This window comes from Polypterus senegalus, chromosome 5 (assembly GCF_016835505.1).
Source record: "Polypterus senegalus isolate Bchr_013 chromosome 5, ASM1683550v1, whole genome shotgun sequence".
NCBI lineage: Eukaryota > Metazoa > Chordata > Cladistia > Polypteriformes > Polypteridae > Polypterus > Polypterus senegalus.
Window position 1 is genome coordinate 167,227,427 of NC_053158.1, and position 19,213 is coordinate 167,246,639.

The 19,213-nt window shown below is 37.4% G+C and overlaps 2 protein-coding genes across 7 annotated transcripts in view; one reads left to right on the forward strand and one right to left on the reverse strand.

Annotated features, from left to right (window-relative positions):
- dync2i1 (dynein 2 intermediate chain 1) overlaps nt 1-3,542 on the reverse strand; it is a 69,137-nt gene extending 65,595 nt beyond the window's left edge. For both annotated transcript variants that reach the window (XM_039753600.1, XM_039753599.1), the window contains exon 1: nt 3,422-3,542. In XM_039753600.1, coding sequence (XP_039609534.1) covers nt 3,422-3,436 — 15 coding nt within the window. In that variant the 5' untranslated portion in view covers nt 3,437-3,542. The remainder of the gene's footprint in view (nt 1-3,421) is intronic.
- A 5,421-nt stretch (nt 3,543-8,963) lies between these two features.
- Nucleotides 8,964-19,213, forward strand: part of esyt2b (extended synaptotagmin-like protein 2b) — a 267,718-nt gene continuing 257,468 nt past the window's right edge. Inside the window, exon 1 of one of the 5 annotated variants that reach the window (XM_039753605.1) lies at nt 8,964-9,795. In XM_039753605.1, coding sequence (XP_039609539.1) covers nt 9,409-9,795 — 387 coding nt within the window. In that variant the 5' untranslated portion in view covers nt 8,964-9,408. The remainder of the gene's footprint in view (nt 9,796-19,213) is intronic. The other 4 variants (XM_039753607.1, XM_039753603.1, XM_039753604.1 and 1 more) reach the window with 4 other exon arrangements.

Below are 19,213 nucleotides of genomic sequence, written 5' to 3' on the forward strand. Positions count from 1 at the left end.
ATTTAGCTGAGCAACATTAATTTAGCAATTTCTTAAATATTCTGAAAGATTATTTCCACCAGGAGAAAAAACAATGCGATGAACCGAGCATTTGCCTTTAAAAAAAAACCTGCATCCTTATGGCTGCTGAATACATAGGTGAAGCAAATACTGGTGACTACGAACATACACAGACAACAAAATCCTTAACTGTGACCCAATTTCTCACAAAGAAATCTATGTGTGTTAAACTGTTTTTTCAGAGACCAATACCCCTGTTTTTCTAACGCTTTACATGGCATTTTAAAAAACGGGCTTCTGTAAATAACTGGATTATTAAAGCGCATGTAAACGCACTGAATGAGAGTAATGCCATGTCAAATTATCACACTTTTGGGCCTTTTCATCACAGATTTTAATGAAACTTGGCATACTGATTTGGTCATATGAGTAACCCATAGAACTGAAATTGCATGTGTCTTGAATCAATATTAAGGGGAGATTTAAGCTATCAAAGTTTGAACTTGTTTTTTTTTGGTGATGAGTTTGACTGGCTATATCTCTCTAAATATAAATTGCACAAAAAAAGGTCAATGTTTTGTTATAAAGCTACTTTCCAAATCTATATTTTGCATAAATGCTATGCTATCTCCAAAGTGAAAAATTACCATGTGATTATAATATTAAACATTGAATAGCGAAAAAAACCTATATTTTAAAATTGGTCCAATTTTTACTAAAGCTAGCTTATGTCATGAACATCTCCAGAAAATTGGACTAACTTTGTAGTCTCTCCCTTTACCTTCTCTAATGCTACTGTTTTCACACCTATTTTCACCTTTTCTCTTTTCATTTGCCCTGGCTTTGTTTGATGATGTTAAATAGCAGTAAATGACCATGCCTTGTTATGCCATGTGTTTTGGGAATTCTCAACGCTCAGCAAGTTAAAATATCTGCCTACCTCTCAGACAATTTTGGACCTAAAATAACTGCCTCCCCCTATTCTCTAACAGCAATATTGCAACTGATGAGATAACCTTATACAGAAAATTGGAAGAAAATGTATTCTGTTTGTAAGGGACAATTTGAGATTGTTTTCTTTTTTCAATTTGCCAAAAATTCATTAAACTGTTCTAATAAAATTAGCAAGCCTGGTCTCTGATAAACCATTTTTTAATGTACCCTTAATGAGGTCCTTGCTAAGACTGGGCTGTCATGACATATAGCTTCCTAAACTGGCTTCCTTAATGTACTGGTTGTGTCATTCACTGAATTGTGCTTTAACCTTTTGTGTTTTGCATCCTTGATAATAATAAAGTAAATGACAAAATCTACCAGAGAGAGTGAAAAACAAAATTTAGGCCACAGAAAAAAACCTCATTCACTCACATGAGCATTGAAATTATTATTTTTTAATTTGATTAAGCTTTCTTTAAACACAAGTTGCAAGATAAGATGTCAAAAACAAAGAAGAGAAAAAATTATACATACACACAATTACTATACAGTATTTGTTTTTGACAAATAGTTTATTGTGTTTAACAATCCCTCATGTGTTTAGTGCATGCTTTCTGCTTTAGTCATTCTTCACAGTTGAAATTATTCAATTTATTCAGAGCACTCACAATTCTAAAAACCCAGATTTGACTTTGAAATACTGAGCACCATGCAAGAGAAATATAAAATATTTAAAAATGCAGTTAAAATCAAAATAATCTAGTTTACATAAGAATAACAACAGAGTGAGTACACTGGAAAAATCTAACATGTTCAGCAACATAAACTACCAAAATATTTCAATGGTTTACCATCAAGTAAAGAGACATACTGTATACCAGTTGCCTTGAGTCCCAAGACTGCAGTCGAATAAATGATTCCAGGATTCCCTGTTATCACTACATATTTGACCAAAAATTGCAGACCCACTAATGGAATTAGGTTTTATTCAAGCCATAATTATCCACCTTAATAAAAGAATAAGTGTCTGTGTGTCTGTCTGTCTAAGTAACCATCCGGTCGCTATGTTTCTGTCATTCCAAAAGGTGTCACATCACAAATAGTTTTTTAGTAATAAAATGCGTTGTATTTGTCATTTCAATAGACAGCGCAGCACAAACATTAACACTTCTTTTATGAATACCATACCAAATGCCATATAACTGAGACATATGTATTGCATGGCCCACTGCAAACATTAACACTGAGGTCAATGTTGATTACTCAGATTTCAAACCCATCTTAGACAGGTAGCTTTGCTAGTGAATCAAATAAATGAACCCAGTTAGTGGAATGACTCTGAACATACCCTTCAAAGTCTGTCAATCTCTAGTCTACATTCAAGTATGAGGAAGCTGGTCAGTTTCTAAACGTATGAACAGAAAAACATGGTCATAAAAAGAATGTTCTGTGGTTGTTTGGCATCTTTAAATTTAAATAACTGTGAGGAACTGTGAATATGTGTAGGTGCGTATTCTACTTTCTGTCTTACAGCCTATGCTGCTCAGTAAAGCTTCACCTACCCATAGCCATGACTAACAAAAAGCTGGGATAGAACAGAGGCAGACTACTGCATTCACAGATGATGGTTTCCTTTCACAGCCTGAAGGCATCCTTTTTGTTTGACTGGCAATAACAGAGGTTGTTCATGTGTGTGAGTAAGCTTTCAGGAAAACTGCCTTGAGCCCACTGCTGAAGAGACAATTCCTTTCTTTACAGATCAAGGTCTGAAATTAGATGGCTTTTAGTTAAACGGACAACATTGTATCAGTGGGGAGAAGTGTGCCACCTCGCAAAAATTAAACCTGGCTTGATTCTAAACTGGAGTGCCACTGGCATGGAGCATGCTTATTCACAATTCATGTGGGCATTTTCCTATTCTCAGAACACATTTTGAATAGTCTGGAAAACCTAAATTGGACAAATGTGCACACATATTCTCAGAGTAGGTTCCAGTTTTGCGCCCATTATTGCTGGCATAGACAAGCTTTTCAAAAATAAAGCAAGTACAGGAAAATATCGGCTGAAAGGTTTAGTTTTAACTAAAATATATTTTTCTTTATGAACATACTAACGTAACGTGTTTATGAAAAAGAAAACCCGTCTGAATACATTTCTAAAATATAAAAATGAGTAAAACACATCGTATAATATATTGTTCAACTTCATTGATCTTAAAAATGCACGGAACTGCCTTCGTTCAGTCTACGATCTGTGCTTCGCAATGATATAAAGAGACCTCGCAAAGTAAACGCTGTTAAGCAGAAACTTTTTCAAGTGAGCTCTGTATGACAGTAATTATCTTTCATATTCTGCCTCAGCAGTTTATGTAATATGCCGTATAAGAAATGGATGGCTCCCTGGACATCAAAGTGTAATGTTTCAAAACTGCAACTTAAATGCCACCGTATTATAAACTTTATGCAACAAAAGCCAATTATTTTACCTTTTCCGTTTGCATAACTGAATGTCGTGTCTTTCAAAACCAAGTCCAGCTTTTGGCTAAGCTCTGTTTCATTACACGACGGCCATAATAGACAGAAAACATACTAATGCGCATGCGCCACGCTTCCAAAAACCATGGCAATAGTACCATGTTATCTTAACGACCAGGAAGAAATAGTCGAGTACAGAATGACACGGAACAGTGATCGCAAGCAAAACTTAATCAATACCAGATATACATTGCTGAGGAACAGCTCCTGTTTAAATTACTGCATACAACTTTTGGGTATTCTTTATACTATATCCTTTCGTAAATAAAGTTATATTTTTAACTTTTTTTCGCCTCCTTATTTCAACTACTTCTCAGTATTTTATGGACACCTGAATCAGTCCGGTTTTACAGAAAATAAGTTTTTATTCTGTGAATTTCCTACAGCTTTAATCAGATTTACCATTTTCCCAACTGTTTTACTAAGATATTTATATGATATTATGTCATCATCATCATCATAGCCATCATCATAAAAATAATTCTAAAATGAACAGTGATTACATTCATTTTTCTTTAAGAAAATATCCTTTAGATTGGAGTATATACTATATTAATAGGAATTCAACAAATATTACAAAGAGAGATTTTTTATGTTTCAAAGTACTCTCAGAATGTAAACTGGGTATTTAAATTTTTGTTTCATGTTTTTTAATTTGTTAAAATATCTTAATATATAAACCAGAAGATACCATAGTAAATAAAAGAAAATCTTTCACTGACTTAACACAATTATTGTTTAATTCATTCCTCTAATTAAACAAAAAACTTAACTGAGATATTATGTTCAGATATACTGTACTGTACTTTCTCTACTTTTGTTTCCACTTAGTTATTCAGAATTTTCCTACACTTCTAAAAGTAAAAATATAATTTGTTTACATTTGAACATATTATTCCAGTATTTAAAAAATAAAGTGACTTTACAGAGCAGGATTTAGTACTTTGTCTTGTTTTTATAGTGCCTTTCTATAGAGAACACCAAGAATCTTAATCCAGGATTAAGGGGCCAAAGCTGTTGCTATCAGCAATAGGCACCATTCATTCACTGGGCCCACTAAAAGGTGCCAATTTAGAGTTACCAGCACAAACAAATTAATGATAGATAGATAGATAGATAGATAGATAGATAGATAGATAGATAGCCAGGAACCCTGCCCCGCTGGGATGCCTGGAGGAAGAAGAAGCCAGGAGAGTGGCAGTTTTCCCTGGGCACTCAGCCGGTCCTTGATCCCTGGTGGACAGCACTTCTGGGATGCCAGGAACTGCTGACAGACCAAGGATGGCTTATGCCTGGAGTGCTTCCGGGTGCAAGGGCAGCACTGAGCACACACTGGGAAGTGCTGCCGGAAGTACATCATCAGGCACCTGGAACACATCTGGGACAATATAAAAGGGGCTGCCTCACTCCAATCAGAGCGCTAGTTGGGAGCTGGAGCAGGACGAAGTTCCAGAGACAGGAGTGGAGGCAGCCAGAAGAACCAAGGACTGCATACGGTAAATAAAATTTGTAAATATTTCTGTAAATAAACGTGTGCGTGGTGGACACTGCGTTGCCATGTCTGTCTGTGGTCGGGCTATCTTTTACAATAGATAGATAGATCCTCTTCAGTAAAAATGTATTGAATGCTTAACATGTTTAGCGGTTAGTTGAATGACTAGTAAATTATATTAACATTTTTTCTTATCAAACAAATTGAAAGGTATTATATTCTGAAAAAAAATCAAATAAATTTTCTATATTTATTTATTTATTTATTTTTGCAAAGCCTGTTTTCATTGTTAGTTTGTTATCTCCAAGTCACACGTTGATGTCTTTCCTCCCTTCTTAAATGAAGTTTTCAAGAACTTGTCTTACAATTTTAAAAGTAATAATAAAGACTTGTGGCAGATGGCCGTGGCAGTTACCTGGCTGGGATGCCTCCACACTGGAAGGGCTGGGAGAGAGAATATTTATAGGTGATTTTCTCCTTATAGGTGATTTTCTCCCCCAGAGCAATAGATGGCAGTCCACCAGGGTTGCAGCAGTGCCATGGTTTCCCACAGGGCTTCATGGGAATTGGAGTTTGGTGACTCAGCCCTTTTGGATGCTATGGGTGCTGCCAGGGAGTGCTGCAGGAACTGGGGAACCCTACTTACTTGGGCTCCAGCCTTACCTGGAAGTACTCCCGGACCAAGCTTTCATTACACTGGAAATACTTCCAGGGATCATTTAAAAGGAGCTGGCTGCCTTCATTCCTAGAGCCATAGTCAGCAGGGAGAGGAGGATGCTTACCTGAGGAGGAGTGGAGCCAGAAGGAAGGAGAAGAGAAGAAGAAAACATATCTCAGTGCTCAATACTATGCAGTATACTGTGCATTGGTGGGGTATGAAATAAATGCTTTTCCCAGGCTTTAACAAAAGACTTGTGTGTTGTTGGACTTGTGCCTGTGTCAATCTGTGTTGAGTTTAGGGAGCTTGAGTGCCTCCTGGTGGCCACAAACTGTAAAGTGTTTCACAGCTACAGTTGCAATAGTTGAGTACCTTTTATATACACCATAGTATGGTATTAAATAGAGAATTTCAACATATGTTCAGTCTTCTTTGAATTCTTGGATTAGAGTTACAGATAACAACAACATTTATTTCTCTACCACACACATATATATATATATATATATATATATATATATATATATATAGGATGTTGGTAGAAACTTCATTACAAGATATCAAAGAAAAAGTTACAAGAAAGGAAAAACAAATTAGAAATAGACGCAAATATGAGTGAATAAATACCAAAAACAATACATAGGAATAAACCAATACATACTTACACAGCATAGATATACAATCAATAGAAAAAGTAGCGTACATATATATATATATTTATTGCTCTATAGATTAAAATCTTATGGTATGGTTGGATGGCCAATGTACAACAGAAAAAATAAAAATTAAAAAATTCAGGGGCACAATGCTGGAGAAAATAAGAAAATCTGCAGGGGTTCCAATACTAAAAGACCAATCAGCTCCCACTGGGCATAACATAAATGTACTTAAGTAGTTCCTTATTGTTTTTTAAGCTTTGTCCTAGGAGATTTCATGCAGTGGACCTCGTCAACAGTTGAAGTGTCTGCTTAGGTTTCATCATCACAGGTGGCTGCACAGTACTTTGATCGGGTAAAGGTAACTAATATGTGCAAAATATTTCCAATTACAGTTTAGTTGTGGCAGCCATAATGAAAGAGTAATCACATAGTAGCTAATCTGTTAATAGGTTTGACTTACATGTGTTGTTATAGAGCAGTTGTAAGTATAGGTACAGCACGTACACAATCAGGTATCTAAGAATGATGAGACAATGCATACAGTATATCTATATGGTTACTCCAGTTGCACAATATTTATAATTAAAACAATGCATGGTTACCTTGTAATTAGTTAGATAATTACAGATTAATTATAATGTATGTATACTGCAGTGCCTTTGTATGGATTCATTAATTCATTCATTATTAAAGATTTATACTGAAGCTAAAACCCCACTTATCTTTTTGCTTTCTAGTTTAACGGTCCTTCTCACAGTAAATTTTTGAAAGGGACTAAATGATAATATTCTGTGCTATGGCTACTATCAATTGATTTGTCTGTTGTCAGGGATGCCAGGGGCGACGACCCGGCCGGGACGCCATGAAGGACCGGAAGAGGACGTGCGCCCGCCTTGGATCACGTAGGGGCCACCACCCTGGTTGCTTTGGGGGCCACTGGTTGAGGGCATGGAAGCCCAACCCTGAGTACAGCCAGCACTTCCGCCACACAGGGGTGTGTCGGCGGGTGATTGCCAGGGAGCACCTGGAGCATATCCGGGTGAGGATAAAAGGGGCCGCCTCCCTTCATTCGAGGTTGGAGTCGGGTGGAAGAAGGACTAAGCAGGAGAAGCGAGAGTGGAGGCGGCCTGAAGAGAGGCAGAGAGTGTGAGAGGCCTGGACTTTGGGGAACTTGTTGGGGTTTGTGTGCACTTTTGGAACTGTAAATATTGTAAATAAAACGTGTGGTGGTGGAATTGCAACATGTCTGCCTGTCTGTGCCTGGGTAACGTTCACACTGTTTAAACAGTTCCAACTGTTCTGTTCCTGACATGTAGTTATTTTCAGGCTCCTATGTTTGTTTCTGCTAATGCTATTTGACTTTTATTCTACTTGTGAGTTTGTCAGTTTGATAATGTACTGTACCTTATTTGATCTTTAAAGCACTCTATAAAAGCACTGTGTGTGAACTTTGTTGTATGAGTAAAAACTGATATTTCAAATACCCTTTCAATTAAATATTTTACACATACATTTATGTTTTTTTCAATCTGTTAATAAATCTTCATTTAACATATTTAGTTAGTTAATTACATTTAAATAACACTTTTCTAGCTGCTTAAAGTGCTTTACATAGACGGTAGGGGAGGCACTTCATCCACCACTAATGTGTAGCATTCAACAGAATGATCTGACAACAGCCATTTTGCACCTGTACACTCATCACACATTAGCCATTAGGTGGTGAAGGGGTGAGAGAGAAAGCTAATTAGAGACAAACTTAGGGAATGTACAAGTCCATCATTGACAATTTAGCCAGGACATTGGGGTATCTTGTATTCTTTTCAAAAGATGCCACAAGCTGAGAACCTCGGATTTATATCTCATCTAAAAGATTGTCCCCATCACTGCACTGGGGCTTTGGAGTCCACACACAGACCACCAACACCTCTTCCAACAGCAAACCAGACTAAGCAGTGGCTGGGCTCAAACATGTTCTGAATTGCAGGTGGTATGAAATATACAGGTTCACACTGATCTCTCCAAGGTGTGCGAGACTGTATTTGAATTCCACCTGGCACTGTCACCTTCTTTATAGACTTTATATATCCTCCTATTATCTGTGTGGACTTTTCCAGATGATACAATAATAGTTTTAGAACCCCAACACACTTGACTGGATAATGCATGTAAATGGATGGATATTTCATACCATGACCTATCTCATAGTGTTTACAGATCACACAAGGATACAACTGAAAGGTATAATAATCATAGAGAAGACAAGTCTACTTAGTTTAATCATTAGTCTATATACTTTACATTATCATAGCGTTGTTCAAAGTAATATTGTACATTTCATTGTACAAAAGGAGAAAGGATAGTACATAGAAGATGCAGTAAAAAATCAATCAAATTCAACAGGCAGTATATTCAAGAAGTAAGTCAGAAAACGTATCTACGTTAAAATAAGAGTTTCAGTCTGAAAAGAGATCCAAAATCCAGCCACTATTTTTTGTACTTAGTAAAAGCCCCCTTGTGGATCGGTTTCAAGCTGACTGGGTCTGCTCCAACCTTGCCCTCTGCCAGGTTCGGGCACTCTGTGCAGTGCCAGGTCCGCCAGGTGGCGCCGCGTTCTTTACAGAGGGCACTATGACCCGTTTCGTCAGTGGCAGTTTCCTGAAGGGCAGGGTGAACCCTGAACCTGCAGGATATGTGTGTTTTGCGCGATCAGGATGTGGCAAGGCACGGAGGCAGGGTCTGTTTTCTTCTGGCTTGGCCGAGCGGCGCTGTGAAGGAGCGACAGTACGCCGCGATTTTTAATGGTACGTAACAGCGTCTGACGCTCTTGTGTGCAGCCGCAAAGTAGTAAGACGGGGCTTGCAGCCAGTCAGCTGCCTGAAGAAGAGAGCACGGCACACGCAAGACCTTGGCTCCTGGGAAAGTAAGAAAGACTGACGAGAGGTACGGTTCATAGGAAGTTTATCTCCTAAACTCGCAACTATGGGAATGTTCATGTTGATTTAATAGAAAAAAGTGGAATGACGTAGACTGCAAACTGAAGGAGAAAGCGTACCTCTGGATGTTTTTAATGTTGCCATACACACATTCAGTTTATTTTTAGCAACTTTTCAGTAGAGTTCTAAGGCTATGAATTCAGACGGGAAACCCTCAAAACAGGAGACAGACTCAAGAGTAAACGCAAAGGATGGTGTCGACCCGAAAGGCAAAAGCATATCCGCACCCCATCCAGAGGAACCGATCGCTAGTGACGGAGAGGAGCAACCAAGTCGAGCGGCGGAGGTGACTGCTGCGTTGGTTCAGTTTGCCAAAACCTTCGTGATCATCTTTCCCGTCTACGCTTTGGGCTACTTTGGGTTGAGTTTCAGTTGGGTGCTCATCGGACTGGTGCTGTTTTTCTGGTGGAGAAGGAACCGGGGCAACAAGAGCTTTCGGCTGTACCGGGCCCTTGCGTTTTTGGATCAAGAAGAGCGAAGCGTGCGTCAGGCTGTGTGCCTTGCAGACCTCCCAGCTTGGGTAAGTAAAATCGACCGTAGCGGAGTGTTGAAAAGTAAAAGCAAAGAAAAAAGAAACCGCCGGAGTGAACGAGAGATGGGCGTGTCAAAGCAGTGCAGTCACTTTGTTACTGTACGGTACGCCCTTTCATGGGGACACACCCCTTTCTGATATAATAATATTCCAACAGAGAACGATAAGCGGCTGGGTGACTTACAGGTTCCGCTGTCGTTTAGGATTGTCAAAGGACGGTTGGCCGGGCGGAACTTAGTGGGAGTTCACAGGCGCAAGGCGTCGTTCCGCCCTCTTATTTCACTCTTCTTTAAAACCGAGCCCTGTAGTGAATTATGTTGCACCGCTTGTCGTTATGCCTTCGTAATCAGATTTAAAACATCTTCATACGGACCCGAGGAGATGACAATCAAAGTCTGAAAGTGAATCAGCAGCTTCTGGAAAAAAAGGCTGGGCATATATATATGGATAATTGTCAAAGTAACTCGACGACACAGCATTTTACAGTATTGTTAATTTGTTTTGTATTGAATGCTTTATGTGGAAGATAACATCAAAGCACTTTCTATGTGGTGTTGAGTTTTCATATTCAGAACGCTTGCGGTATCGAAGAAAAAGATTATTGATAGTTGAGTAGGTCAAAGTTGGAGGATGACGACCGAAAATTCCACTGAGGAAGAGTAATAAAGATTTGAGATACATGTTTAGAGTGTGACTGTGATTGCTCTCTTATCTTTAGACAAGTCAGAAGTTTTCTTTCTTGCTTGTTCTATTTCTTTTTAGCCATTCTGGTGTTAATGTGAGAGGTGGGCTGTTGTTTGTCATAATAATATTTATTTATTGATCTGCTGTCAAAAGCCTCATTTCCCTTGGGGACAAATAAAATTCTATCTATCTATCTATCTATTTGAAGAAAAATAGGTTGAGGTGCTTTAAACACATTGAAAAGGAAAAAATATTGCTGAGTGATCGTGATGGGATATTTGATGCAAAGAAGGGCTGCCTTTCAAGAAGTGGTGGAAGATGACATAAGTAGAATGCCCTTTGTCTGTTGTTGAAATCCCCTATAAAGTTATAACTTTGGACAGATCCTTTCAATCAACAACTATACCAAATTTCTGGAGATATTAGTTTTTGGATACAGAAATGTTGAAATATGAGTAATCTTGCAGGGTTACTTCACTCATTGCCCCTTAGTAAAAAAAAAAAACAAAAAAAAAAAACAAGGCAATAAACTAACTTGGGTTTAGATCATGATTGGGATGTTGTCAATAAGTTTGCACAATCTCTCTATGACCAAGTTGGTTTTCTGTGAGTAATCCAACATTCTCTGACATCCTAAAGCTGGGTTAAGTTTACTGATAACTCCTAATTAGTTTTGTGTGATTTAGTGTGCACAGGGATGGGTTGGCATGCCATTTAGGGTAGGTTTCTGACTGTTATAAAACCCAAACAAGTTTACAAAATATGTTAAATAAGCTGTCAATTTTACATTTACAATGACTGAACAATCTATCTACTATATAATAAAACACTAAGGTCTGTGTTTCCAGTCCCTCTGATGAATCTGATTGGTCAGTTTGACTTTGGCGAGTATGAGATGCTTGAGGAGGAATAAAGGAGTACAAAGTACACTGAGAGTGTCGGTCTTCAAAGACGGTCAAGTATAAATCCAGACAGGAGGTAAGAAAGGGAAATCGAAAATAATGAGAGACTGCAGTAGGCTTTACAGCAACACACTCGAGAGAGGGAGTGCTGGTGAAGAGACGTTAGTAAAGGCATTTAGATGCACTCTGACAGTGTCACTTTCAAAGACTAAAAATGTAAAACTGGATAAGAGGCAACAAAGGCACCTCTAACATAATGAGTGTCTGAGAAGTAGTCTTTATGGGAACATGCTTGAGAGGGGGAGCTCTGGTAAAGAGATGTTTACACATACAAATACAGAGGAGCAAAGGCACTGAAACTACAGGGAGAACAAGAGCTTGCAAATATTGTTTAATTTTTCTACTACTATGATTCAGGTACCCTGGCTAGTCTTACAATAAATAATTCACTTTGGCAATTCCTTTGCACCACTTAACACTTCTGTGTAGATACCTTGAAAGAAGTACCTGAATCCCAGCAATGCCTTGGCAGATGTTTTTTGTACTGTGAATCCTTAGGGAAAATATTGCATTGAATGCCTCACATTACTTTTTATATTAATGTTAGTAATGTTCGGTATAGTATTTTCATACATAGATGTATCTACATTGGCATACTAAACTTGAGAAATAAAGTAATAAAATTCAAGTTAATATAGATAATCATTAATGTTACTTAAAACGTTTTTCTTAACATGCTCTGAAAAAATACTTGCACACACAATCATTGGTCTAGTTTACATGAAAATCAGTATTGTGCATCAGCCTGGTCAATTTTGCAAATTATTAGGTTCTCCTGTTCATTACACTTATAACCTTTTAAAGAAAACCATTCATTAGGTTTCCCATAAAAAGGCAGCAACTGGACAGGGTCAGGTCACGCTCACCTTGGAATGCTGGTGCTCAATCTCCAACTCACCAAGAATTCCTTGACAGTGTATTCTCCACTTGTGTTACCAAGTGAGAGGACCAAACTGCTAATTTTAGAGAGACAGGGTAATGAATTTTTAAGGGTGAGGCATTGTTTTTTTGCAGGGAAGCTCTTACACATGGTGGGAAGGATGTTGGAAGCCCAGAGAAACAACACTATCTCACGACCCTCAAATCATAAATCAGACTGTAGTACTTCCTACATTGATGCTTTACACAATCTACAAACATGTTAGACTGTCCAAGTAATGTGTTGACCTTGACGGGACCAAAAAAGTAATGTCTGCTATTGACAATTTGTCATCTTTTCTGACTGTGTCTGCACAAGAGTTGGACTCAAGCAACCAGCAGTGCTGTAGACAAACATCTAGTCATCAGTAGCAAATGAAGCCTTCTTTGCTCCCTTGATACAGATGGGTGTTATATTTTGGTATAAAGAAGAAAGCATTCTTGAACTGAACATTGTCACTACAACAGGTATCATGGTGTAGAGAACCTTCTCTTAAGGTTAGTGGCTGCTTTGGCTGATAGAAAGTGGCAGTTTAAATACACAATAAAACTTAAAGGCAGTCATTTCACCTTCACATATTTTGTTGTAGGCATACCTTGTGCTGGTTTTAAAATTACAGTCCTTTTATAGGTCACGGCTACCTTATACCTGGAAAGCAAATAAGGAAGAATAATAAAATACTATGAACATTGCCTATTTAAATTTACATTCCCTTTTTAAATTCTCACATTAGAAGTTAATGAATCTGTTTCATTTTGCTTTTATTTTACATATTATAAGGCACAGTATTTAAGATAATAAAAAGTTAGAAATTTCTATCACATGCATGGCTTTGTTTCTGAATGGTAGCATCCTCACAGAGCTTTGAATCCATTTCCACTAGTAATCCTACAGTATACTTTAATAAGTTTGTTCAAAGTATGAATCTCTTCATGGTGCAGTTATGATTCTTGCTACCAAGGCTAAACACATTTTCTTCTTTAGTCGATCTTATCAATTGTGTGTTCACTATGTGATGGATCTTTGTGCATGACAGCTTAGGATTGCTTAGGATAGCCTTTCCGTGTGCTAATTACAAATCTGTTCTCAGTTATCACAATTTTTACTTTGATATCGATTATCAGTAACTGTTAAGAAAACTTTTGTGTCTTATTTGTTTGTTTCTGTCCCCCCTGGCCATTGAACCTTACTCTTATTCGATGTTAATTAATGTTGATTTATTTTGTTTTCTTATTGTGTCTTTTATTTTTCTATTCTTTATTATGTAAAGCACTTTGAGCTACTGTTTGTATGAAAATGTGCTATATAAATAAATGTTGTTGTTGTTGTTATTTTTCACCCTCACCTTGACTGTTCAGAAAGAAACAATGTGATTGTGTAACTCTTGGATCAACTTAGAACCTGAAAAGCGCACTTACTGATGAGTGTTTCAAAACAGTGCTAGTATATCTGTTCTTGAATCCAGCTACTAATCTCTCCTTTATGGAGTGCAATCCGTAATTGTTTTTTATGCAATGAGCCAATTCACTTGCTCTGGGAGAATAGATACTCTTACTACATAATTTCAGGTTGTATAACTGTTATTATCATAACATTATCAAACACGATTAAGCCAGATTCAAACAATTTTCTGGCAGGGTACTAGAGTGCTGCAGTGTTAGTACTGCTGCCTCAAAGCTCCAGGAAACTGAATTTAAATCCCAGCCTAGTCACTGTCTGTGCAGAGCATGCAGAGACATTACATTATCCCTGAATTTTCTCTACATGCTTTGTTTCTACCCACACATCCCAAGAACATGCAGGCTAGGTTAACTGACCCTATATGTGTAAATGTGGATTTATCTACAAATATATCCTGCGTTGGACTGGTGACTTGTGCTGGGTTGGTTCCTGCCTTTCATTTGACCTCAGATTATTTTTTAAAGGAGATTTGTATGTGGAGGGATGGATGGAATATACTCCCATTATGTCCTCTGATGGTCCACTGCATATTTTGTGATTGCCTGCAGTGGATGTTTTTATGTATCATGAGTCCTTGCTTTTTTATAGTTTGATTATTAGCCGTTCACTATGTAACTCACAAAGAGTTTTGAAAGTTAAGGTAAAAAGCATTAAGAGCTCTACTATATAGGAATGATATACTGTAGTTACTTTGTCAAAAAAACTCCCAAGTTGCCATTGGTAAAGTTGTCTGCTGAATAAAGGAATAATGTAGACATGTACCAACAGAATTAATAGCTGTAATTTAAGTAATAGGTGTTTCCATCAAGAACTATTTAAGGGTGTGTGCTCTGATTCAAGCTGTTTTTCTATTTGCCTTTTTCCTGAATCAAAACAGTTCTTTACAGACCAAACAACCCAATCCCTAATACTTCTTTTCAGGGCAAAGTCAATTGTCTACTTTCTTTTGATTGTCTTTTGCCTACTCCCAAATTATTAGCTGTAGTAACACATGTATCACTTTGTTTTAAAATCACTTGACCACAGTGCATCCCACCTACCACGTGTTAGTGTTATTATGAAAGTAGCTTCCCTTTATGATGTACCCCCTAGATTCCCTTTTTTTCATTATAAACCAATCTGCCCACCTAACAGTTCACCATAGTACTCCATCAATTAGTTAATTTATTTGTTTTATAATACTGCTGCTAAAAGTATTATGTGGAACTTTTCTTACTAACTTTTATTACTTCCTTGGCATTGTCATGGTATATTTCGTGTTTCTTTTAACTTAATGCTACATGTTCTATAGTTTAGTCTGCTAAAAAGCACCCATCTCCACCTAAGGATGTTCTAGTGTCTACCAAAACTAATTGGATCCATTTTATTTTTATGGGAAAAGCACAATTTGGAGAGCTGAGAAGTAAAGTAGTATCAATCTGCTACATTTAAAGCTATTTCTATTTTAATGCTACTATAAATCAGAACTGGGGAAAAATGCATTGTGCTAATTCTGTTTCCTAATTCTGATTAGATTTTTTCAGAGGCAATTGAACACTTTTAATGGTATGCTTAGCAATGGTTTAAGGAATGATTACGTATGTGTGCTTAAAGCTGTATTTATATCAAAAGTAAAGAGTTATGCAGATCTGTGTGTTATGGGTAATGTTGAAGAATGTTCTATTACAACTTACATTACATCTTACATTGGAACTGGTAAGATGAAATGGGCCCTGATCTGTTCACAGTTAGGAATTTAATTATGTTTTGGGTTGTTTTCATTAGAGTGGCACAATGGTTAATTCTGCTGCCTTAACGTTCCAGAGTCTTGGGTTTGATTTATGTTGGGTAGAATGCCCAGAGGTGGCTGGGCAGTCTCATAGTCTGGAACCCCTGCAGATTTTGTTTTTTCTGTCCTCCCTGACCATCGGACCTTACTCTTATTCTATGTTAATTAATGTTGTCATATCAATTCTTACTTTGTCTTTTTTTCTCTTTCTTCATCATGTAAAGCACTTTGAGCTACATTATTTGTATGAAAATGTGCTATATAAATAGATGTTGTTGTTGATTCTCAGTTTGGTCATTGTCTGTGTGAAATCTGCATGTTTTCTTCGTGTTTGATTGAATTTCTCTTCTGCTTTACTCATACTGAAAAATGGGTGTTTAGGGTAGTCAGTGACTCAAAATTGTCCTGCTGTGCACTAGTAATGGTGTTTATAACATTTTAACCTGTGATGAGCAGTCAGTCCATCCAGGGTTGTTTTCTGATATGTGATCAGTGCTGTTGGAATAGGCCCTGATTGTTGCAACTCTGAATTGAATGAAGCATCTATATACCTGTATAGTGGATAGAGGACTTCATTGTAATCATTGAAAGTGCCCACCATTAATTAATTATATTTATTTAATATATAGTATTTATACTATAGTCGAGAAAAACAAGATAATATTACCATGATAGTTTAAATACATTGGAAGGAAAACAAAAACATGTTGAAGGGGTATAAAGCCAGGGCCTTCACTTGCCCCAGCCCCTAACCATCATGAGCCCTGGCTTTTAATGTTTCAGAGTTACTGGTCAGGACTAAGTTTGTTGGAAAATGACTGACTGACAGTCCAAATAACTACAAGAAAGACCTTACAAGGGAGAGGAACTATAAACCTCTGGCTTGATAAGACAATTCCAACTAGTAATCTTTACACCTTCAATGCAAGAATTTATTTATATAAAAATAGTAACATACCGTGCCATTTGTGAATGTGATTCAATTTAGAGTGAATAAGTGTGACTTTTTTGTTCATTATTTAATTGTTTATTGCTATTTAAGACAGTATTTCATTTTTTAATTGGTACTATAGTTTGATTCTTTTATAAGGTCCACCTCTCGAAGAGGAATCCTTCTCCTGCACATTCACTTTATCCATGTTCTTTAGGCTATGAGCAGACTTTTTATATACATTTTGTTGTATGCCAGGTATGTAGAGGTGTGAATAGTCAATCATAAGTAATAAACAATTTTGTTGTGATCTGTGAACATAACTGCCTTATGCTCATATACATATTCATTTAGCTTACTTTAGAAATAGGTTTGGGTTTTTAATCTAGATGCTATAGATAAAGCAGTTCAACAATAGGAAAGTGACAAGGTAGGGACCTTTACAGAAATGCTGTGGGCAGACAGTTAGTTATAACAGGTGCTACATATGCAAAAAGGCAGACCTGACATATGTCTGCTGGTAACAGGTAAGAAAGTAGAGAAAATAAAAGAAGTGTCTCATTAGATTTGTATGTAATTTCTAGAGAAAAGCCAAGCAAAATGTCCTGACACTGCACTCTATGTGGGAGAAACTGGACAGACACTCAGCCAGAGAATGAATTTACACAGATTCCACATTAAACATGGCAACACAGATGTTCCTGTAGCGGCCCACTTCAACAGCCATGGACACTGTAAGAGAGACTTTAAAGTCACAGTGCTTATGGGCAACTTCAAAACACAGCAAGAGAGAAAAGAATGGAAAGTTAAACTCATGTTAAAATTTATTACATTACAAAATGGCTTGAATAGAGACAAGAGTTTTATAGCCAGGTATGAGGACTGTTTGCATCTCTCGGACTGACACAGATAACCTGTCTACAGACCCATATTGTTTTGAAAAACTCATCACAAACTTCAAAGGACTTTGTTGGACAGTTATCTTATCCAAAGATCTTGACCATACATTGTTCTTGTCAAAGTCAATGTCAATTTATTTATATAGCACATTTAAAACAACATAGTAATGCTGCGGCCAAAGTGCTTTACAATAATAGAATAAAAGAAAAAACAAAACCAATAAAACATTAATAGTAATAAAATATATGAACATAAAATAAGATCACAAAGATGGAAACCATCAGTATTACTGAAGGTCACTGAAAGCAAGTGAAAAGAAGTGAGTTTTTAATCTTGTTTTGAACAGTTCAATTGTAGATGACTCCTTTATGTGATGAGGTAAAGAGTTCCACAGGCGAGGGGCAGCAGCTGCAAAGGCCCTGTCCCCCCTGGTTTTACATTTGGTACGAGGGGCAACAAGAGACAACTGACCAGAAGATCTAAGCACTTTAGATGGCTGGTGTAAAACACACAGTTCAGATAAATAGGCAGGAGCAAGCCCATGTAAAGATATAAAAACTAGCAGCAAGATTTTAAAATCAATTCGAAAACTGACAGGCAGCCAGTGTAAAGAAGCTAAAACAGGAGAAACAGAGTCATACTTCCTTGCCCCAATCAGGAAGCGAGTGGCAGCATTTTGGACCAGCTGTAACCTGTGTATCAGAGATTTGTTAATCCCAGAATACAGCGAATTGCACTAAGCGAGGTGAGAAAAAATAAAGGCATGAGTATCTTTCTCAAGATCTTTTGAAGATAAAAAAGGCTTTATCTTACCTAATAGACGAAGTTGGAAAAAACAACTCTTGACTACAGAATTTACTTGTTTCTCAAAAGAGACGTTACTATCAAAGGTAACACCAAGATTGCGGACTTGAGGTTTGGAAAAGACAGAGAGAGCCGAGAAGTCCAAGACCAATTGGTGGACCCACTATAAGCACCTCTGTTTTATTTTGATTTAGATCAAGAAAATTATTAGCCATCCAGGATCTTAGTTCAGACAGACAGTTGTGGAGTTGATTTGTTGCAGAGTTGCAGACGGGAAATATAAACCTGAGTATCATCAGCATAGCAGTGAAAAGAAATGTTAAATTTCCTAAAAATCGCTCCAATAGGGTGAACGTATATAGAGAATAAAGTAGGTCCCAAAATGGATCCCTGAGGAACGCCATATTTGAGAGGAGCAGTAGATGAAAAAAAGGATTTTAAAGTCACTGAAAAGTGTCTTCCGGTTAAATATGACCTGAACCAGTTAAGAGCAGCCCCTTTAAGCCCAACAAGATGTTTGAGCCACATCAACAATATTTCATGGTCAGTGGTGTCAAAGGCAGCGGACAGGTCAAGGAGGACAAGGACTGCCACATCACCTGAGTCAGTAATAAGAGAGATGTCGTTGAACACTTTCAGGAATGCTGTTTCAACACCATGATAACGCCTAAAACCAGATTGGTAGATCTCAAATAAATTATTGGAGTTAAGGTGATTGACCAATTGATGATAAATAATTTTTTCTAGAATTTTAGCCAGAAATGGCAGCTGGGAAATTGGACGAAAGTTAGTTAAAACTCCAGGATCTAATCCTGCCTTTTTTAGATGGGGACGGACTGCAGCATGTTTAAAAAATGAGGGCACAACCCCCGAACTAATAAAATCATTTATAATGGCTAGTAAAGATGGGCCCAACACATCAAAGGCTTCTCTTCTTCTCCCTCTTGTTAAATTAATCTTAGCCTGAATTAACCTAT